This window comes from Lutra lutra, chromosome 11 (genome assembly GCF_902655055.1).
Source record: "Lutra lutra chromosome 11, mLutLut1.2, whole genome shotgun sequence".
In the NCBI taxonomy this organism is placed as follows: domain Eukaryota; kingdom Metazoa; phylum Chordata; class Mammalia; order Carnivora; family Mustelidae; genus Lutra; species Lutra lutra.
The window spans coordinates 96,797,544-96,819,803 of record NC_062288.1 but is presented as its reverse complement, the minus strand read 5'-3'; the positions used below and the strand labels follow the sequence as shown (position 1 = coordinate 96,819,803).

Sequence of the window (22,260 nt, the reverse complement as noted above, 5' to 3'; positions counted from 1 at the left end):
TCCAGAATTGCCCAAAAGCTTTCTGGAGAATACTCTGTTTGGCTTCACCCCCTTCCTTGTACCTGCTGGCCCCCTAGCCCCTGCCTTTCCACCTAGTTCTCAGCCTCCCACCACACCCTGCTCAGGTATCTGCCCCAGAACTTGCCTTGCCACGTGGGGAGGCCTCCCCTTCTCCTCGTTGCAGTCCGTCCAAGCCCAGCGTTGGGACGAGGGGCCCCAGCTCATGCCCAGGTCTGCCTCCCAGTGTCCTGCGCCTGAACCCCAGCCCATTTCTGCCTCCTCTGTTCTGCTCCTTCCCAGCTGCTCCTTGAATCCTCTCCCGGAGCTCTCAGAAGAAAGCAGACTGCTTGCTCCCACCTTCCCCTCCCAGTGTGCACGTGCCTGTATGTATACATTGAACAATAGCCCCGACTGAGGACAAGCTGGCATTTTGCTTGTTTTTTATGACGAAGGTGCTGGGGTGTCTGTGTGAGTGCTTGAGCTAAATAAATAGAATTTGAAAGAGTTCTTATCATGGCCTGTTGCCCTTTCACTGAGTTTGTTGGGGTGGGGACAGAGGAAGAATAAGAAGTGCAGGTGGGGACAAATCTGGGGGCAGATTGCTGATAAAGGGCAGCCACCGAGGGCTGCTGTGGGGAAGGCTATGGCTTCCAGCTTGAGCACATACTTTTGGTTTGGGTTTTAAATAACAATGATCCATCTAATTTTTTTATATGATTATCTGTTTTTTGAGTGTTGAGTTTGAGGAGTTCTTTTTTTTTTTTTTAATTATTTCTTTTCAGCATAACAGAATTCATTGTTTTTGCACCACACCCAGTGCTCCATGCAATTTGTGCCCTCCTTAATACCCACCACCTGGCTCCCCCAACCACCCACCCCCCCGCCCCTTCAAAACCCTCAGATTGTTTTTCAGAGCCCATAGTCTCTCATGGTTCACCTCCCCTTCCAATTTCCCTCAACTCCCTTCTCCTCTCCATCTCCCCATGTCCTCCATGTTATTTGTTATGCTCCACAAGTAAGTGAAACCATATGATAATTGACTCTCTCTGCTTGACTTATTTCACTCAGCATAATCTCTTCCAGTCCCGTCCATGTTGCTACAAAAGTTGGGTATTCATCCTTTCTGATGGAGGCATAATACTCCATGGTGTATATGGACCACATCTTCCTTATCCATTCGTCCGTTGAAGGGCATCTTTGTTCTTTCCACAGTTTGGCGACTGTGGCCTTTGCTGCTATAAACATTTGGGGTACAGATGGCCCTTCTTTTCACTACATCTGTATCTTTGGGGTTGAGGAGTTCTTTATAGATCTTGGATATCAGCCCTTTGTCTGTAGTGTCATTTGCGAATATCTTCTCCCATTCCGTGGGTTGCCTCTTTGTTTTGTTGATTGTTTCCTTGGCTGTGCAGAAGCTTTTGATCTTGATAAAGTCCCAGAAGTTCATTATTTGCTTTTGTTTCCTTTGCCTTTGGAGTCCTGTCTTGAAAGAAGTTGCTGTGGCCCATGTGGAAGAGGTTACTGCCTATGTTCTTCCCTAGGATTCTGATAGATTCCTGCCTCATGTTGAGGTCTTTTGTTCCTTTTGAGTTTATCTTTGTGTGTGGTGTAAGAGAGTGGTCAAGTTTCATTCTTCTATATATAACAGCCCAATTTTCCCAGCACCATTTATTGAAGAGACTGTCTTTTTCCCACTGGGTATTTTTTCCTGCTTTGTCGAAGATTATTTGACCATAGAGTTGTGGGTGATACCTGGGCTCTCTACTCTGTTCCACTGGTCTATGTGTCTGTTTCTGTGCCAGTACCATGCTGTCTTGGTGATCACAGCTTTATAGTAAAGCTTGAAATCAGGTAACGTGATGCCCCCAGTTTTGTTTTCCTTTTTCAACATTTCCTTAGCAATTCGGGGTTTCTTCTGGTTCCATACAAATTTTAGGATTATCTGTTCCAGCTCTTTGAAAAATGCCGGTGGAATTTTGATCAGGATGGCATTGAAAGTATAGATAGCTCTAGGTAGTATAGACATTTTAACAATGTGTATTCTTCCGATCCATGAGCATGCTTTTCCATCTTTTTGTGTCTTCTTCAATTTCTTTCATGAGTGTTCTGTAGTTCCTCGAGGACAGATACTTTACCTCTTTGGTTAGGTTTATTCCCAGGTATCTTATGGTTCTTGGTGCTATAGTAAATGGAATCGATTCTCTAATTTCCCTTTCTATATTTTCATTGTTAGTGTATAAGAAAGCAACTGATTTCTGTACATTGACTTTGTACCCTGTCACATTATTGAATTTCTGTATGAGTTCTAGTAGTTTGGGGGTGGAGTCTTTTGGGTTTTCCATATAAAGTATCATGTCATCTGTGAAGAGAGAGAGTTTGAATTCTTCTTTGACAATTTGAATTATTTCTTTTTGTTGTCTGACTGCTGTTGCTAGGACTTCCAGTACTATGTTGAACAATGGTGGTGAGAGTGGGCATCCTTGTCCAGTTCCTGATCACAAAGGGAAGGCTGTCAGCTTTTCCCCATTGAGAATGATATTCACTGTGGTCCAATTTGGAATAATGGCTAGACCCTTTCTTCTGAGCCCCAAACCAGTGCTCTTTACTCTAGGCCTAGAGGACTAACAGCTCCCTCTGCACACACCCTGAGCCCAGCGTGAGGAACACTGCCCACAGTGCAGCGGAGTGGAGTGGAGACCCAGCCCCCTCCTGCCTTGGTGGATGATCGCAGCCTCATCTCTGGCTGTCAGCCCTCTAGGAATTGTCCTGGTCAGAGAGCTTTCACTTCTCCCCACTTCGAACTTTGGGGGTCATGGGATCCTGCCATTTATAAGGCTAGAGGGTGATCAGAAGCCATGTGGCCCCAAATCCTGCCTGCCAACCTTCTCTCTCTCCTCTGCTTGGCAGAGCATCTGCCTCAGTGATGCAGAGACAAGGACAGACACATTCCACCTGAAGGGTAGGAGGTCGCTCTGAGCTCCATCCTATCTGCTCCTAGAAGCTGAGGAGGGCTGTCGGGGGGAGTGGAGTGTGGAAGGGAACAGGAAAACTTGAGAACTGAAGAGTCCTTATTTTTACAGATTGGGAAACTCAAAGGTAAGTGACTTGGCCAGGGTCCCATAGTAATTTCTGGTCCAACGGGGCTGGAATGCAGCCATCCTGGTTACACATCTTGCTCTCTTTCACCTCTTCCAGAAACCAGCCTCATGGCACATTGGACACATTTGGAAAGGTCTTTGGGGGCTGCACACCCTTTAGCCTCTTTCGTGGTTGGCTGGAGAGGAACCTCTAGGTTCCAGGTAAGGTGGGATGAAAGAGGTTGGGGCAGGTGCCTGAGCAGAGGGGGCCAGGTTTGGGAGGGAGAGACCTCGGGGTCTGGGGAAGAAGGAGCAGGAGCCTGGGGCAGAGCTTGGAGGGGCTTCCTCTAAAGCTTCCACCTTCCAGATGGGGGGTATAGGAGACAAGATGCTCTCAGGAGGTGAAGGAGGGGCTGCCAGCCCAGGGAGACCTCTCAAGGCTGACTCAAAAAGTCTTCCATTTGGTGGGGATGGGAGGAGACGGGAGAATGCTGACAGTGGAGGGACATGGGCATGGGTCAAGAAGGATGCTCCCCTACATCCCACATCTATGCTCTTCAGGCAGATTCTGCAAAGGGGTCAGGGTCCAGGAGAACCAATACCTGTGAATTTGAAAATCTACAGACTAGTAACACAGACTCATAGGCACACACTCACAGCACAGCTGCTCTAAAATCCTGCTATGACACATTAGTCCATTGGACATAAATATTCCTTGCATAAACACAAGTCGAGTACCGTGTATGTGCCTATCCAAGGAGGTGGGACCAGCCGCAAGGTGCCGTTTGCCACAGCCTCTGCCCTTCCTCCCAGGCCCCATTTCTACTATCAGCTCAGTGGCCTAATCGTGTTCCTCTGGGCCTTGACCAGATGTCTTCAAGCAAACAGAGAGAAGCTGGAGCTCCTGCACAGCGTCCCCCATGGTGTGCGCACGTACGCCGGCACAGACTGGAGGGTGCAGGAAATGAGGGCAAAGGGATAGAGCCACAGTTAGCAACAAGGACAGGAAAGGGGGCTGGGGATGAAGGTCACATTTTGGGTGAAAGTATGTGACCATTCTGCACAATGTAGACCTCCTGACCTGTGAAAGCTGAAGGAACTCAGGTGACTCCTCTTTGTTTGGAATCACAGGATGTTTGAGCTGAAAAGGACCTTGGAGGCTTTCCAAGCACAAACTGCCCCCCAGGTAGCCCCCGATCTGGCACCGGAGAGAGCCCAGCGCACCTGGCTCCCTGTCAGGTGGCTCGACAGTCCACCCTTCACAGCGTCCCTGGGCAGTGCCCAATGCATGCTTGTGTGTGTGTGTGTGTGTGTGTGTGTGTGTACGCACATGCGCACCCATGTTCACCTGCTGACCCACCACCCGCTCCCCTGCAGGCTTTATGAGCTGGCATACAGGGCTGGTGAACCCAGTGACTGGAACAAACTCCAAGCTGAGTGAGCAGCGGTTTTGACCTCGCTGCCCTTTGCTGGCTCCATCCTCCCAGCCTCTCACCTGTTTTTCCTTTGTAGGCAGCCCTGCGCACACCGCACACCACACACCACACCAGCAGAGCAAAGGAAACGCCCTCCCGAAGGGCGTGGGGAGCAGGGATGGGGTGACGCAGTCAGCTGGACAAGGAAACAAAGAGCAGAGATCAAAATAAGGGAAAGAAACTAAGGGTTCCAGAGAGATCACTCAGAGTCATGGACGCAGATACACACGTCTCCTGCGTTACAGACCACCACACACACACACACCACACACACGTGCACATGCACACCTCACACAGCACATCATACACCATAACCACACACACACCCCATATCATATACACATACTACACACGCAAACACACACACACCCCGTACCACACACACATGCATTCACATGCATGCACAAACCCCACACATGCTAGCACACAGTCTAAGACCGAGGGAGCAGATACAGTTGCAAAGAGAACCAATGAGAGAGGGAAAACAGAGGGAAATATAGACATAGAAAAAAGAGGGACAAAACCAGAAAAAAAGAAATGTACACACTTTTTTGCCCTAAAACAGCGGTTCTCAGTGGAGGATGATTTTGTCCCCCAGGGAACATCTGGCTATGTCTGAAGACATTTTTGGTCATCACAACTGGAGAAAGGGGATGCTACTGTCCCCCAGTGAGTGGCAGCTAACCATTCTGTAATACATGGCATGGACCCACACACAAGGAAGGTTTACTTGTTTCAAAACCACAGTAGGGCCCAGGCTGGAAAACCATGCCTGAAATGCAGAAGTCAGCCGCACACAGGATCTGTGGCCCCCACGGGGCTGTCCTCCCGTCCTGCATGAACTGATGCCCACATTATTTTGCCGGCCACCTCCAGCCCCACCAGCATGACCCTCACTGGGGGCCAGTCAGACCCTGGTTGACCACTGCTCCTCTGCTGACTCCTGAGGACCTAAGCAGCCGTGCCCAGACTTCCCTGAGTTCCAGACTTCCTCTTGCCCCCTCAGCCCCTATGCCTGTAGCCTCCTGTGTTTGCATACTCATCACGGATTGCAATAGAGACCTCCCACGTGAGGAGGGTCTGCACAGCATGGACTGCGAGTGAGCTGGGGAGCCATGCAAGGCTCCTCAAGACAGAAGGAGCACTGGGGCATCCTCCTGTCTCCTCAGAGCCAGCCAGCCCTGAGAGGAACAGGGAATGTGGCTTTCAAATGTGAGAGGACCCGTGTGGGCAGCATCACCCAACCCGAGGCCCGCCTTCCCCGTTGTCCAAGCTTGCGATGTTGGGTCCAAGAACGGAGAGGACACTGTGGGCAGAAGCTTGAATCCAACCATTTGCCCTGACCCCTCCCAACCCTCCATGCCCGTTGAATCTGTTCTCAATTTCCCATATGTCATGGTGCCCCATGCAAAGGTAGCATCAGCTGGAGGAAGTGGTGGAAGGAAAAGAAAGTTGGGAATAACTGTCCTCCGGCAGCCTCCCTCCTCCACAGGACAAATACCGCACTGCTTTATTCCCTTTCACACCTGGGACTGAACTGGGGTCTTTGCCTGGAGCCCAGCAGTAAAGAGAAGGTAGGCGGGTCAGCAGGCAGACACACACTGGTTTAATGGGCACAAAGGTCCTGGTTTGGGTCCCAGCGCCTTCCCCCCACCCTCCGAACCTGCTGACCCTTCGGTGGGTGGGGAAGGCAGCTAATGGAACTACAGTGTTTGCTCAGGGCTCTACGGCCTGGCCTCGGGCCTAATGGCAGGGATGGGAGTGTGGCTTTCCCTCTAGGTTCCAGGGAATCTAGAAGGCACCTGGAAGTACCTGGAAGGATACTTCTCTACCCTGCCCACAGAGATATCCCACCCTGAACCTCAACCTCCCCCTCTCCCCTACTCATACACACTCATGCACACATGCACATTCCACACACACACACACACACACACACACACTCACACACACTCACACACACTCCTCACTGTGTCCTCCAGCTCTCTGAATCAGAGACAGGTAGTAAAAAAACAGACTTTGCAGCAAGGGAGTGACCCACAAATACCTGTGACTCTAAACACCCAGACACCCAGGCCCCAGGCCATCGGGCCCCTGCTGTGCCATGGGACTGAGTATCAGCCAAAGCTTTGGTCCCATTCCGGCAGGAAGGTTGAAGTAGCTGGCCGGGATAGCTTGCTGTTGTCAGAGTTCTGTGCAGTGGGAGCAGGATGGGCATCCTTCTTCCCCGTGACTATGCAAGCCCCAGCCCCTCCCTGGACCTCCATCCACCCACTGGGATGTGGGAGTGGGTCCGAATCTGGCCACTGCCATGAATTGGCTCTGAGACTTGGGTGATTTGCTTTACCACTTTAGGCTTTGTTCTTCTTCTTTTTTTTAATCTGTAGAATGTGGACAATAATACCTTCCTTGCAAGTGTGATGTGAGTTTACGTGGAACATTCCACAGGGCCCACCAGCCAATAAGGGGTGAATAGAGGCTACCTCCCCCAGAGCTTGCCAGAGAATCTACCTGCAATATTGGGGGCATATTTATACTAAGAACAATTCTTCATTGTTTATCTGAAATTCAAATTAATTGGACATCCTGCATTTTATTTGGTAACCCAATACATATATGCCGTGATGGGGAAGGGTTCTAGAACTCCAGGGTAGGGGGTCTGTGAAGTCCAGGGGGCCAAGTCCTGCCCACAGCTCCACTTTATGCCTTGGCCCCGGAGCGAAGAATGGATGATGCATCTTTGAACGGCTATCAAAACAAAATGAAACAAAGCATGCGTGTCAGAGACTGTATGCCTCTATGTGATTTGCCAAGCTTAATATATTCACATGTACTATCTGGCCCTTTACGGAAAAAGTTTGTCGGCCCACACTGGGTTTTCAGTGTTTATGTATCTCTTCTGGGCTAGGCTAGACATTAAACTGAAAGAGTGAAGGAAACCTAAATCTCCAGGAGAGAAAGGCCCAGAAAAGGCCTGGAGTAGAGGTGGGCTCTCCCCACTCCCCAGGGGTCCCCTCAATCCCCAAGGCCCAGCCAACGCTTCCCCTCCTGGCCCACATTCAATCTCTCAGTCTAGTCTGACCTGTCCAGGTCTTTCTATAAAAGGTCATCAGGTGTCCCAAAGTCCAAAGGAGGCCTCTCCAATCTTTGAAGGCCTCCCCTTTCTGGACTGGCCTGGGGGCAGGGAGAGAGACCCAAGAGGGGAAGGGGTTTAAGCCAGGCCACAGCTGGAAGGCCGGTCTGCTGGCCTGTCTCTTTAAATCTCAGGTAATTTGGGAGGAGGGAGGGAGTGTCTGCACAGCTCGGGCTCACTCCTGGGAGGAGCTCCTGAGGAGGAGCCAGCCCCAGAGGAGGGAGTCTCAGTTTTGCCAAGTGTAGGAACCTCAGAGCCCTCTGCAGTCTGGCTCAGGCCTCAGGGAGACTCTGCAGGGACCCCAGGAGGTAGGAGACTGGGAGACGGGACCTCTCCAGGGAGAGGGCAGGCTGGCCCTTGGGGGAGCTGATGTGGCCCCAAGGCTGAGTCCAGTCAGGGTCTGGCCTTGGCCTTAGCCCCCCAAGGAGCCGGCCCTACACTCTATGGGGTTGCCGCTGCCCAAGGAGAAGGGGCTCATTCTCTGCCTGTGGAGAAAATTCTGTAGATGGTTCCAGAGACAGGAGTCGTGGGCTCAGAGCCGAGATGAGCAGAACCTGCAGCAGCAGAAGAGGTAAGCTTCAGTCTGCTTCCTCTGCACCCCCAGACATGCCCCTTACCCCTTCCCAGCTCCTCTTCTTTCCTCCTTCCCCTTTCCCCCTACCCTTCCTTCCCCCCAGTTCCCCACTCTCTCAGTCTTTGTTTGACACCACTATTTGAACAGACTGTGCTTCCAGGTCTGGCTCCTCGGGATTATTTTGTCTCAAAGGTCTTGTCCTCTGGGGCTAGAGCTCCCTAGGATGCCAGGTGGGAGGGGAGGGGACTGGCCCTGACACAGATGCCCACTATCCTTAAGTTCCTATTCAATTATGTAAGCTTCTTGTACTTCCCTAAAGGCCAGCTACCTTGCTGGGCCTTGGAAAGATTGTGGCATCATGGACCCACCACCCCCGAGGAGCTGGTGGGTCAGGACAGTGCCCCAATTCTCTACTCCCTGCCCCTAGAGCAGTCTCTCCTACAGAAACATGCAACACATACATGTACCCATAGGGGAGTGAATGACTGGGGCAGGAAGGAACTGTAGACATTAGTAACCACAGGAGACAAAGTGTGACTGTGGTTGTCACTGCTCTGCATTATCACTGTCATCAGCCGTTGCCCAGGGCCCTGCTGAATGCCAGGCACTGGGGGCTCGCGGAGCTGACCAAAGCCGGGACCCAGCCCTGGGGTTCATGACTCTCTACTGCGGGAAGGGTGTGGGTCCAGTACCAGAGTGCTCGCCCACTCTCTCATTTGGGCTAAGCAACATGAGAGGCTCTAAAGTTTGAACCCCAAGAATATTGCACCTGTTGCTTCCAGCCCCTGAAACATCCGTAAACTCTGATGTCTGCTCCCCCACCCCCTGGGAGGGAGAGGAGAGGAGAAAGCTTGAGGCTGTCTCCACAGGAGATGGCCTCTCCAAAGACTGCCCGGGGCCTCCCCACCCGAGAGCTGGCATGCTACCAGGAAGTGCTCCTGTCCTGGTGTTCCCCAGGGGTCCCTAACAAGGCAGATAATACATCCAATTCATAGAAGAAAGCCCAAGGATTTTGAAGGATTTTGTATCTGAGGGTCTTTCTCCATCTCCGAGAGCGGAGGCCTGCCTGAGCCTGACTGGGAGTGGCTGTGTTTCTTCTGCCTTTGCCCCAGGATTCTGGGCTGGGGGCGTGCTCCTTTCCAAGCTCTGGCTTTCCTGACTCTCACACCAGCCACCCACTTCTCTCCCCCCAGGCCTGGGAGAGTGGGGGCTGATTGCATGTTTGGCTGATGACATCTTTCAGCACAGAAGGGCACTGTTGTTGGAGAAGAGGCCATCCCTGGTTCCTTCTACTCCTCCCTGCCCACTCAGGACCCTGGGGCTGGGGGAGCTAGACAGAGCACAGAAAGGCCTGGGGCTTGGTAGGGGTGGCAGAGCTGCCCAGTGTGCCAGCAAGGCAAGACCAAGTGAAGGACCACAGCCTGGCTGGTTCCACTCGTCTTTTCTGCCCCTATCCCTTCCCCAGACCATTGAGTGGGCCTCCTCCAGGAACCTTGGTCCAGGAAGGCCTGATGTTGCCACTTTCCTGATCTCTCTGTCTGGTTCCACAGTTTCTTGGCCTTCTCCTTCCCCCCCAGAGCCTGGAGTATTGACTCTCTGCCCGGTGGGCAGGACACGGAAATGGCCAGAAAAGGAAGTATCCTAGGCTATGCAGTGAGTGGCCTTAGGGGAAGATTTGCAAGCAACTAGATAAATAGAGGCCGTCTAGGCGAGGCCAGTACTGACGGGCAAGGAGGCGGGCTGATGGTAAAAGCAGCAAACAAAGTAGGGAGTACCTACCTCACCTTCTATAACCCAAACATACGGGAGGCAGGGCCTCTTCTCCCCTGGGGGACAAGGCAGGCCCAGAGTGAGCAAGTGATGAAGTCAGAATTTGTGCCAACAGCTCAGGGGACCTCTGGTTGGGGTATCCGGGGCCGGGGTTGGACCACAGTCCAGTGAGAAGGGAAGGCTTTATGGTCTCTCCAGGATGGTCAGGAGCCCAGCATCCCTCTCTCTCTCTAGCAGATGTGTCTTGAGTTTTAGTCTCACTACCACCTCTGCTTAAATCCACATTGTCGGACCCAAGCTGAAATTACCTTTCTCCTTTTTCTTCTTCCTCTCTCCCTGGACCTTGAATTGTCTTATTTCCTGAGATATAATGTATTAACTACTTTTTGAGCATATAGCACTCTGCTAGATTTGCAGAAAATGAACGTGACAACGCTGCTCTCGGGCAAAATGCACCAGTATGCATCTACTTGGGTGACAGGTGCACTTGGGGGGTGTCCTAACCAAGAAGGGCTTAAGCAGTTGTCATGGGTGCACAGAGGAGGACGCTGCGGTATCTGATTCTGCCTGGTGTGGGGTATGCTGGCTAGCTCCCAGAGGCTCCCACCTGACCCTGTTGCTGGAAATTTCTCCCTCCCTCTGGATAGTGACAAGGCTGTGATGATCACTGGAAGTTCTTCTCTGTTTGGGTACATACATGTATGTGAAGTGATGTGTCTGGAAAAATAAGCTCTGGGGTTCTCCAGTCTATCGGGACTCCGTGCCTCAGTAAACACACACAGTTGCGTCCTTGCAGGCACATGAGCTCAAACTGCAGCCCTGAGAAGGGTGGCCCAACTCCAAGTCTGCAAATAACCACTTTCCCCCTGAGCTCTGGCTTCCTCATCTAGTCGCCAAGAACCCAAGCTGGGGGGAAGTGGCCCATGAATGGCCAGTGTGTGCCTCCTCCCCACACAGGACTGCCCTCTCCTGCATCTGTGGTCACAGTTCTGGGCTGACCCCCTTCCCCTGAGAAAGATTGGTAAGAGCCATAAAACTAGAAGAACCACATAATTGAGTGGTGAGAGCCCGAGGCTAGGTTCTTGATGAAGCATTCTGCCTTTAACTCTGCGAGATCTCCTCACAGCAATTTGGTTGTGCTGCCTCAGTTTCCTTTTCTGAAAAATGAATCATTCAGCCTGTGTCACGGGGCTGTCAGGAGCAAGAAGGATAATAAGGGAGATGCTGCTTTGGAAGCTGAAAAGCACATTTAAGAAATGAGATTTACTGTGATAAAAACCATGGTAGTCTAAAGGCAACACCCCATGTTGGCAGGAGTTTGAGGGGCTGGGTACCTCCTCTTCTCAGAGCTGTATCCACCTGGGAACTTGTAACTGAGCTCCCACATTGCGTTTGCCTTCCCCTTCCCAAATGTCACACTTGTCTGAGGGGATGCCCGTGGACACAGCCCCCTGGGCCTCTCAGCCCTCTCCAAAGCCCATCAACCCAGAGAACAGGGACAGAAAAATGGCTGAGCAGGGTCCAGTCCTAGCTCTGCCTCTGACTTGTTTAGACAGGTCACCTCGGGACTCCAGGCCTCTTTCTACATCTGGGACATGAATAGATAGATCAGGTGTCTAGCAACTTCCTAGCTCTAAAATTCTGATTTGAATTCTCCTTCCAGGCACTCTGAATTCTGTCTTATTTCCAGCAACCAAATAGAAAACTTTGCTCATGTGCACATAGACATGTACACATCCGTGTACACATCCATAAGGAGGAGGAGGAGGAGAGGAGAGGACGGAGTGCAGGGAACAGGGAGAAAGGAAAGGAGAGACACTCGTGGGGTGGCCCAGAGGAAACTTCAGGGGGGAGGATCAGAGATTTGTGTTCTGTCAAAAAAATGGGTAAGGGTTTACAGTACAATTTTCACCAGTCTAACATTAAACTAAACCGTTCAATTTGATAATTAATGGTCAGGCAAAATTAAAACTTTCTACTTCCTGAAAACAGCTTCCACACTGCTATAATTTCAGATTTCCTCCGTAATTTCCTTTTGCTACTCAAACAGTAGAGTGCTCAAAAGGCTTTACCTTTTTGTTTCCCTCTTAGTTAAATATTTAATGATTTGTAAGAAAACACACATAGAGAATTTCTCGTTCTTTTTAATGTGAAGAATCCTCAGATGGTTTATGAATAATTCTACCTGTAGCTCAGAGTTTCCCTACCTTGGCAGGGTGGACATGCTGGACAGAATAATTCTTTGTTAGAGGAGATCGACCTGCGTAAGATGCTTCTTAATAGCAACCCCACCGGAGGCCGTGAGCACCCCTCTGCCCCATGCCTGTTGTGACAACCAAAAATGTCTCTAGACTTTGCCAAATTCCTTGGGGTGGGGAAAGGGGCTCACCCCTGCTTGAGAGCCACAGCTCCAAACCACTATTTGTGAGTAAGAGGGCAGTAATGTAAGTAAGTAATGTAAGTAAGTCTGGCAGTAATGTTAAGTATTCTACTAAATGAAATCAAAATTTCCCCTGGAAGGGAACGAGTATAATTCAACCATTCAAACCAGAACATATTTTTATCAGTATCTCCTCTTCCTGGTCTAGGGAGGTATGTGGCAGAGACCTGGTGAAGATGCATAGATTTTGCTCTAGATCTAAACTTCTATGCTGGGTTGCTATGGTAGAAACCACTTGTATCTCAGGCATGGGAGTCTTTGGATGGGTCTGCTCTTGACTTTTTTTATGGGTCCCAGGAGTGGTTAGGTTTTGGAGGAGGTCAGCCTGGCTGCCAAGAACTTGACAGAGGGCTTTCTCTGCTGTCCCCTTGTGGCCCTCTGATGCCATTGCAAGTAATTGCTCCTATCCCTCAGAACCATTTCTACGCTGCCCCCTTTTTTGCTGGATTCTGGAGTTTGCTGCCCAGAAGAGACCAGTTCTCTACACACTTTGTTGGGTTGGGTCATAAGGTGATTCTTCACTTTATCTGGGGTTGCCAGATAAAGTACAGGACATGGAGTTAAATTTGAATTTCATATAAATGATGAATAAGCTGTTGTTATAAGTATGTCCAGATATCACGTGGGACATAGTTATATTAAACAGTTATCGCTTGTATATCTAAAATTAAAATTTAATGAAGCATCCTGAATTTTTATTTGGCAAGCCCAGATGGACAATAACTCCTTGTTCCCCAGGTCACAAGAACAGCAAGGAAAAGAGCACGTAGCAGTGGACGCTTTTGGGGACATTTGTGGGCTTCAGAGTTGTGTAGGGACCAAAAGGGGTGTCTGTAGGCCGGCCACCAACTAGCGTCCCCACTCATATCTTAGGAAGCAGGGAGTAGAATTCCACACTTGGGTAAGAAGCCCCTTTGGATCCCTTTTTAATTTTGCCATTAGCTTTAGTCCAAATAGAGCATAAAGGCAGAATCTGATTGAGGGAGGGCAGCAAAAGGATATAAAGATGAGAAAGAGACTGACTTCTGCCCTTAAGCAACCCTATTGTAGAGGAAGAGATAGTATAATCATAACACAGTGAAAGATGCAAAAATAAAGGGCCAGAGGATAGCATAGAAAACTCCCTGGTGTGTGTGTGTGTGTGTGTGTGTGTGTGTGTGTGTGTGTGTGTGTGTGTTGGGGGATAGAGCTGGCTCTCGAACATTTTTAAAGAAGGGGTTTGGGCAAATCGTTGGAAAGACAGTGGCGGTGGTGAAGGGGGTGTAGAAAATTTGCTTTGCAGCTGTGTTTGAATATCAAGCATACTGGTTTTTACTTAGATTACATATTTACCTAAGGTTGGCTTCGGGGTGGCCAATGGAGATAATAAGGAGGGCCAATAAGGCCAGACTGCCTTCTGGCACTGCTACAAATTCATTTGTTCTGCAGCTAGTGGGAGAGCATCTACCATACGCAAAACACATTCCTAGGCGTTAGGGTCACAGAACAGACAATGAACACAGAGAGATGGAGGCCCTGGGTTCCAGGTGGAAGGAGCGTGTGGCAGAGGCATCAGGAGAATAGGGTGTTCTGGGGCAGTGAGGACAGAACATCAGGTGTGAGGAGTGAATGCGGGAGGAGAGAGTGGAAAGGCAGGTGCACAGAGGCTAAAAAGGACCTCTGTGTTCCTTCTCTATGAGCGTTGAAGGCAGATTTTCTAAGCCATGATGGTACTGCCATTTAGAGGGGGCACCATGGCAACATGGGTAAAGATGGATCAGGGGTAAAGAGTGCATAGGGAAACTGTAGTTGGAATATTTTGTTCATGAGGGGCAGAATAGAGAATGAAGACATGAATTGATGAGGGTCAACAGGGACAAGGAGGTTGGGATCGAGTGGGGACAGAGTACTAAATGTTGAATTGACACGACCTAGTGATTGTCCATATGGCATGGGGGGTGAGGAGCTGGGGCCCACATTTGGGGAGACGTGAGTCTTGTGCTCATTCCTCCTCTCCTGACCACCTCCCCCACCACCATACCAGCTCTTGGAGTTGATTTCCTGCCACGAGTCGTCAGTGTGTGAGCTCCCATTCACATAGTGGGTCATCGATGGCTAAATGGTGTTATTTCATTTAGCTCCCATGGAAAGACCGTGACCTTGGGCCAAGAGAGAAATTGAATAAAGGGGGCCCCATTGGTCTTAGTTGGGCTAAATTGTGATTATAATCTAGGTTTTTAGTTCATTGTAGGAATAAAGCTCAAAAGAGGATCTGGTGAGTCAGAGATGATTAGAGAAGATGATTTTTTTTTTTTCCTTACACAAGGGAGAAGCAGACAGGAGTAGGAAGAAGTAGGAAGAGAGTATACTCTGACTTAAGGGTCAGAAAAAAAAAGATCCACTGTTGTTTTCTGATGGAGCTCTGAGGATACGGTTGTCAGGAGGAAAGTGCTGGCAACAAGGGGCTTTGCCAGGAAGGTCTAGAAAGGAGAGCATCACACCACTGGAGGAAATCTGCTAGCCTCTGCATGTTGACTTCCTTCACAAATATGAGGGAGGAATTCCTTGTACCCTTAGTCCATGAAAACAAGGCTTATCTTGGGGGATAATCACAGGGCACTTAGTGAAGCTAAACAGGGTTACTCCAGAGGTCAGTAGGTCAGGAGGTGAGTGAGTACTTGAGTAAAACTCCTCCCCTCCATACTTGTTACGCAGATAACACATTCACACACATTCTGGTCCCAGCACCCAGGGGATAGGAAACCAGTACTGATGCTCCACAAACAGAAAGGGGGAAAAGTTGCTTTGAGGGTAACTAAATGGTCAAGAGAAAAATCAGACAGGGCTTGGCACCCGATAGCCTCACTTCCCTGGATCAAGGTCAAGGCCGCTGAGGTGCATGGTTTGTATGTGAGGGAGCCAGGACATCTCCCTTCACTGCACAACTGGGCATGCTCACTATTGCCATCTTTCTGATTCCTTTCCCGTATAGGATCTGGGAGTCTCCTCTCCTTCTGGCTGCCAAGGAGAACAATGTGCAGACTCTCAACAAGCTACTCACGTACGAGGCCTGTGACATGCACCAGAGAGGTAAGAGGCAGAGCCTTCAGCACCTGTACCCACACATGAGGTTCCCGGTATAGCCCAGACCTTCTGCCCATGGCCGCTACGTCCCTATTGTCACCATCCCCCTGCTCCACAGAAGCCACAGGACTCTTCTTTCTGTCAATCCCAGGAGCCATGGGGGAGACGGCACTGCACATAGCAGCCCTCTATGACAACCTGGAGGCAGCCATTGTGCTGATGGAGGCCGCCCCCGAGCTGGTCTTCGAGCCCATGACCTCCAAGCTGTATGAGGGTGAGGGGTCAAGGGGCCCAAGATGGAGGGAAGGGGTGACCTGCTGGATATTTCAAGTCAGTCTCTGTGGCGGGTAATTTGGGGAAACCAAAGAGGGAGTCTGAGACCCCTAGTTTTCATGCTTCTCTCCATCTCCCTTTTTTCTCATCATCCTCACTGTACGACATTAGAGCACCAGCCCCCTGAAATGCAAGGGGGCTAGATTAGGAGGAGAAGATAGCAGCTGGCTTCCCTGGGGACCCTGCCAGCCCAAGGGCTCCCTTCCCTCACACATACACCTTGGGCTGCCCTGATAAGGAGGACAGGGTGTAGATAAGGGAGGGAACCCTGCAGGATCCTGGGGACAGACCCCATGACTGAGAGCTCTCTCTGGCCAGGTCAGACTGCACTGCACATAGCCATCGTGAATCAAAACGTGAACTTGGTGCGAGCCCTGCTTGCCCACGGGGCCAGCGTCTCTGCAAGAGCGACAGGCACAGCTTTCCGCCGCAGCCCCCGCAACCTCATCTACTTTGGTGGGAGCAGGGCCAGGGCTGGGAGGAAAGGGGCGTGGGGAGGTGGACAAGAGCCAAGGGATGGGGGCTGAGGAGGGATTCAGCCCCGGGGAAAGCTGGAAGGGGTCAGGCTTAGAGGGCTTAAGGCCAGAACCAGTTCTCCCCATGGCACTTGCTCCATCCCTGCCTCTGGTTCTGCTGACAAATGTCACCAAGCCCAGAGCTCAGATGTGGGGGGAAGAAGGCAGTCGCTCAGGGACACTGCCCATCCCATCGGGCACTCATGCCACGGAGCCCTCTGTGTCCACAGGGGAGCACCCTTTGTCTTTTGCTGCCTGCGTGGGCAGTGAGGAGATCGTGCGGCTGCTCATTGAGCATGGAGCTGACATCCGGGCCCAGGACTCCCTGGGTGAGAGCTGGGGTGAGGAGGGGAGCTGGGATGCTGGGGGCTGTGAGGGCAGGGACCTGGACAGCCCCCAGGCCTGTCTCGGGGTGAGCAGGGGAAAAGCAGGGCCTTCGGTGCAATGGCCATGCGACACCTGTGTCCCCCGCAGGAAACACCGTGTTGCACATCCTCATCCTCCAGCCCAACAAGACCTTTGCCTGCCAAATGTACAACCTGCTGCTGTCCTACGATGGGCGCAGGGACCACCTGCAGTCCCTGGACCTCGTGCCCAATCACCAGGGCCTCACCCCCTTCAAGCTGGCCGGCGTGGAGGGCAACACGGTGGTGAGGGACACTCCCTGGGCCCTGTGGCCTCCTTCTAAAGACCCTTCCTCCCAAGCCCTCCACAGGGTTCTGTCCCTTACTCCCAACTCCGTGGCTAAATGCTCGGCCCCAGGCTTCCCTGATCCGGAGCTTGGAGAAGGGCACTCTAGAATATCTGCTCTGGTGACCCCAAGTGCTGTTCTCTTGGCCTGTCCTCTTCTTTGCGATCTTGAGAGGGTTGGTGGGAAAGAGGGAGAAGCAGAAACCAAAGGAGGTTCATGCAGCAGAGGCGTGGGGCTTGCTGACTGCCCGTTAGTGCCCAGGAGCCCGCCGCAGCCCTCTGGGAAGTGTGGTTCCCGTGGTTGCTCCTCACGCTGACCTTCTGACTCACCGCCGTGTCCTCCCAGATGTTCCAGCACCTGATGCAGAAGCGGAAGCACATCCAGTGGACGTATGGGCCGCTGACCTCCACTCTCTATGACCTCACAGAGATCGACTCCTCTGGGGATGAGCAGTCCCTGCTGGAACTTATCGTCACCACCAAGAAGCGGGAGGTATGGGTCATTGGGTGGGAACGAGCTGGGGCGGGGTGGAGTCGGGATCTCTGAGCTGCTTGCTCTGTTTTTCTTCCCCCGAAGGCTCGCCAGATCCTGGACCAGACACCCGTAAAGGAGCTGGTGAGCCTCAAGTGGAGGAGATATGGGCGGCCGTACTTCTGCGTGCTGGGCGCCATCTACCTGCTCTACATCATCTGCTTCACCATGTGCTGCGTCTACCGCCCCCTCAAGCCCAGGACCAATAACCACACGGGTCCCCGCGACAACACCCTCCTACAGCAGAAGCTGCTTCAGGTGACACCCCAGGAGCAGCAGAGCTTCCGGGCGGGATCTGCAGCCCACTCTTTCTCAGACCCGCATCTCGTTCCTGCTGGACAACCCCCATTTCTCCCCGTGCCCAGCTCTCAAATACGTAGGCACAGACATGGGACACCCAGGTGACTCAGTCCGTTAGGTGGTTTTGGCTCAGGTCATGATCCTGGGGTCCTGGGATCAAGCCCCCAGACAATCTCCCTGCTCAGCAGAGAGCCTGCTTCTCTCTCTCCCTCTGCCTGCCGCCCTGCCTACTTGTGTTCTCTCTCTGTCAAATAAATAAATGAACTCTTAAAAAAAAAAAAAAAAAGAATCTGACAGGGCTGGTGACCCTACCCAGGGAAACTGACTTGTGCCCAGGAGTGGGCAGGGTGGATGTTCGGAAACCCTGAGTGTCCTGACCATGTTTCCCTCTCAGGAGGCCTATGTGACCCCCGAGGATGACATCCGCCTGGTGGGGGAGCTGGTGACCGTCATTGGAGCTGTGATCATTCTGCTCGCAGAGGTGAGGTGTGGGCAGGATCTAGGAGGAGGCTGCTTGCCCCAGGGATCCAGTCTGAGCCGCAGGCTACAAGTGCCTTTGTGTCTTCCTGGCCCCTCTCCAGATTCCAGACATCTTCAGGGTGGGGGTCACTCGCTTCTTTGGACAGACAATCCTTGGGGGGCCGTTTCACGTCCTCATGTGAGTCTCCCTTCTCTCCCCCTTTCTCTGCCCTTCCTTCACTCCCTGGATCCTGACCCCTGGACATTCCCTGGAGAAAACTGAGAAGCCTTCTCCAGCGATGAGTGTGGCCCTGTGTATTGAACTTGCAAAGGCCAAATCTGAGTGTGTGGGTGTTGCCTCCCTCAGCCACTCTTGCTCTTGTGTCCCAGGGTAATCCCAGTCTCATCTCACACTCCTCTCTGTCCCCTCCCCTCCCAGCATCACCTATGCCTGCATGGTGCTGGTGACCATGGTCATGCGGCTCATGAATGCCAACGGGGAGGTGGTGCCCATGTCCTTCGCGCTGGTGCTGGGCTGGTGCAATGTCATGTACTTCGCCCGAGGATTCCAGATGTTGGGTCCGTTCACCATCATGATCCAGAAGGTCTGTGCCTCCCTCCAAGCTTTCTAGAGAGAGGTCCTAGAGCCACGGCTGCTGCAGACATTTTCATAAAGGGCCAGATAACAGATTCGCAGGCTTTGCGAGCCACATAGGGTCTCTCCTGCGTATTCTTTTCTTTTCCTCCTTCTTGTTTTTGCATTCCTTTAAAAATGTAAAAACCCTTCTCAGTTCAAGGGCTGTACCCAAACAAGCCAAGTAGATTGGGTGTGCAGCCGTGGTGTCTAACCTCTGGAGGGTGGAACTGCCGGGCTTCCTGGGGAGACATGTGAGAGGTGGCAAGGAACAACTGTCCAGGGGACCCACGTGGAGGTATTTTCCTTTTCCTCCTCCTTTAGATGATTTTTGGCGACCTGATGCGGTTCTGCTGGCTGATGGCCGTGGTCATCCTGGGCTTTGCCTCAGGTAAATCACCTGTGCGGGATGGGGCCCTCGCGGGGAGAGGTTGGAGGAGCCCAGAGAGCCCAGAATGGCTGTGGATAAACCTGGGGGAGGTGAGATGGAAGGCCAAGATACAAGGCCTACAAGATACAATGTCTGAGGATGGAACTCGCCTTGGGGTGAGACAGAACTGGGAGTGTCATGGAGATGTGGCTCCTGGGATCGGGATAAGCCATCCAGAAAATAAGGGAATCTCAGAACCCAAAGCATGGAGCCACAGAGGGCTGGGTAGGGATGCCAGAGATGAGGGAACTGGGACTGAATTGGGCAGCAAAGAGCTGGTCGTGGTCCAGTCACGTATGTGGTTGCCATGGTAACCCTCCATCCCCTTGGGTGGAGCAGCCTTCTATATCATCTTCCAGACAGAGGACCCCGACGAGCTGGGCCACTTCTACGACTACCCCATGGCACTGTTCAGCACCTTCGAGCTGTTCCTCACGGTCATCGATGGGCCTGCCAACTATGACGTGGATCTGCCCTTCATGTACAGCATCACCTACGCTGCCTTCGCCATCATCGCCACGCTGCTCATGCTCAACCTCCTCATCGCCATGATGGGCGACACTCACTGGCGGGTGGCCCATGAGCGGGATGAGCTCTGGAGGGCGCAGGTGAGCCCCCTGGTGGCTGGGAGGGTTCGTGCAGGTCGTTCCCTCCCAGCCAGGGACTGGGGAGAACTCACATAGAAGCAGGATATTTTGACCCGACAGGTGTCTCCACGGTCACTGTACAGTACACAGAATAACGCAGAGCGTCCGGAAGCACTGGACTGGCACTACTGCGGCAGTACTTGGATAGCTGGAAAGAATTCTTCAGTTCTCTTGAAAATTAAAACCTCAGGCTTTCTAGAAGAGTCCACAAGAAATCAACCAACAAGAAATAAAGCTAATGGAGACTAAAAGTGCATTTAGTGAATTAGTCTGTAAAATCTGACCCAGAAAAATTGGACTGGTTTAAAAAAAATGCTATGAAAACTTCCCACAGTAACAGAAGTAATCTTCAGTAGGATCATCGTTATAGAGCCAGAAGACCATTCAAATGAATCAAATCATTTGAAAAGATACTTTAGAAAATAATTTCTCTCAACAGAATTAAAAATGAACATCCCCCAAATTGAATGGCACTTAGCTGTGCTGTGTAGGAAACACAGTTAAAAGGCCCTAAATTGGCTAAATGGGGTTTGCTCAGGAAAATATGTTTTCCATGCAAATGTATTGATATTAGATTTCTCAGTAAGATATTAGCATTTTTAAATGGACTTTATGTCGGTAGGATCAAAATATCCTGTGGCCCCAAGGATCCCTTTCTCTTTGCTTTGCCTTCCTTCCTGTTTCCTTGGACCGAGGTCTCTCAACCTCCTGCAGGATCAGCATGGAGGTCAGGTCACGGGGCAGAGAATTGCGGGGCTCATGTTCCATTGACTCCCACGGAAGTGGGTCAGTCCAGCTGACACCACCCACCCCCAGCTCAGGGGTGTCATCTGTCCCTTCTTGGAGACCATGAGCTCCTGTGTTTCCTAGCTATCGCTTAACTGTCCTTCCTCCACCCAGCACCCTTTCCTCTCCCCCACCCTTCTACCTTTCAATCTGCACCCAACCTCTGCTGGCCCCTTCTGTCCCCACACACAGGTGGTGGCCACCACGGTGATGCTGGAGCGGAAGCTGCCTCGCTGCCTGTGGCCTCGCTCGGGCATCTGTGGGCGCGAGTATGGGCTGGGGGACCGCTGGTTCCTGCGGTGAGTGACCCATGCGGGGTCGGGCGCCCCTCTGCTCGGACAACCTCCTACTCCCAGGGTCCCCATGTGGGCTGCCCGCTCCCTGGGCCCCTCGCCTGCAGACCTGTATTGACCTGAGGGTACCACACTGGATCCCTGCTGCTAAGGCGGGGGGTGCCGGGCTGGGGTGCGCACCAGCTGCACAGGAAGGAAAAGGCCAGTTATGGCAGGAAGCAGTGAGCATAGGACACAAGCCAGGTCTGGGACCAGCCCTTCCATCCCTGGCTGTCCCTCACAGCCTCCTTCTCCACAGGGTGGAGGACCGACAGGATCTCAACAGGCAGCGAGTGCGGCGCTATGCGCAGGCTTTCCATATCCAGGGCTCCGACGACTTGGACAAAGGCTCAGAAAAACTGCAGCTGGGCCACCCCTTTGGCCCCCACCTGTCCCTCTCTACCCCCACCGTGTCTCGGAGTACCTCCCGCAGCAGCACCAACTGGGAGAGGCTCCGGCAAGGCACCCTGAGGAGGGAATTGAGGGGCCTGACCAACAGGGCTCTGGAAGACGGGGATGGCTGGGAGTATCAGATCTGAGCGCGCTCCATCTCATGGCTGCTCTCCTTTACCTGGGGCATCCGAAGACAACACTGAGACACCCAGAGGTCTGATCTCCCAGGTCCGGGGGAAAGCAGAATGCAGTCTGAGGAATGCCAGCTGGGAATAACTGCCCCAGGTCCCATTACTTGTTCAGCTCTGGGGCGAATGGAAACCAAGGAGGGAGGTGGCCCTCGCCTCACCCCGAGCACAGGGCTGGTGCCAGGGGGCACCAAGCTGAGTGGCTCTTCAGCCTTACGGAAGTACTCTGCACTGTCAGAGCAAAGCACTTTAAGGACAGGCTTGCCGTCTCTACCCCAGTGTTACGGTGGGAAGGGGAGAGCCCTTCCCAGGGTGCTCCAGACAGCTGGGAGGGAGGCTTGTGGAAAGCATGAGTGGGGGGGACAGGTACCGCTTTGGGGGTGGAGTGAAGCTGGTTGAGTCTTGCCACCTTCTACCTTCCAATAAAGTCATTCCCTGCTCTGTGCCCTTGTGCCTTCAGCTGGATGGTGTCGCCTGTTGGCAGTGGCC

At 52.1% G+C, this 22,260-nt stretch overlaps 1 protein-coding gene across 2 annotated transcripts; it reads left to right on the top strand.

The window, feature by feature from the left end:
• The first annotated feature begins 7,935 nt into the window (after positions 1 to 7,935).
• On the top strand, positions 7,936 to 22,232 carry TRPV6 (transient receptor potential cation channel subfamily V member 6). Of its 2 annotated transcripts, XM_047695499.1 has the most exons (15): positions 7,936 to 8,256; positions 15,441 to 15,538; positions 15,684 to 15,806; positions 16,184 to 16,321; positions 16,611 to 16,709; positions 16,855 to 17,030; positions 17,417 to 17,563; positions 17,648 to 17,860; positions 18,297 to 18,383; positions 18,484 to 18,560; positions 18,801 to 18,966; positions 19,320 to 19,386; positions 19,765 to 20,033; positions 21,051 to 21,157; positions 21,450 to 22,232. In XM_047695499.1, exons 1-15 carry the CDS (start codon positions 8,129 to 8,131, stop codon positions 21,727 to 21,729), a joined length of 2,175 nt encoding a protein of 724 aa, XP_047551455.1. In that variant the 5' UTR covers positions 7,936 to 8,128; the 3' UTR covers positions 21,730 to 22,232. The 2 variants fall into 2 exon arrangements, with proteins under 2 accessions (XP_047551455.1, XP_047551454.1); XM_047695498.1 differs by lacking the exons at positions 7,936 to 8,256; positions 15,441 to 15,538 and having other exon boundaries at positions 15,694 to 15,806; positions 16,189 to 16,321; positions 21,450 to 22,231.
• The last annotated feature ends 28 nt before the right edge of the window (positions 22,233 to 22,260 follow it).

Coding starts and splice junctions, on each gene's coding strand:
- TRPV6 (XM_047695499.1), top strand. CDS start 8,129: ATGGGGTTGCCGCTGCCCAAGGAGAAGGGGCTCATTCTCTGCCTGTGG. Junction 15,807..16,183: donor GACCTCCAAGCTGTATGAGG/GTGAGGGGTCAA, acceptor CTCTCTGGCCAG/GTCAGACTGCACTGCACATA. Junction 16,710..16,854: donor CCGGGCCCAGGACTCCCTGG/GTGAGAGCTGGG, acceptor TGTCCCCCGCAG/GAAACACCGTGTTGCACATC.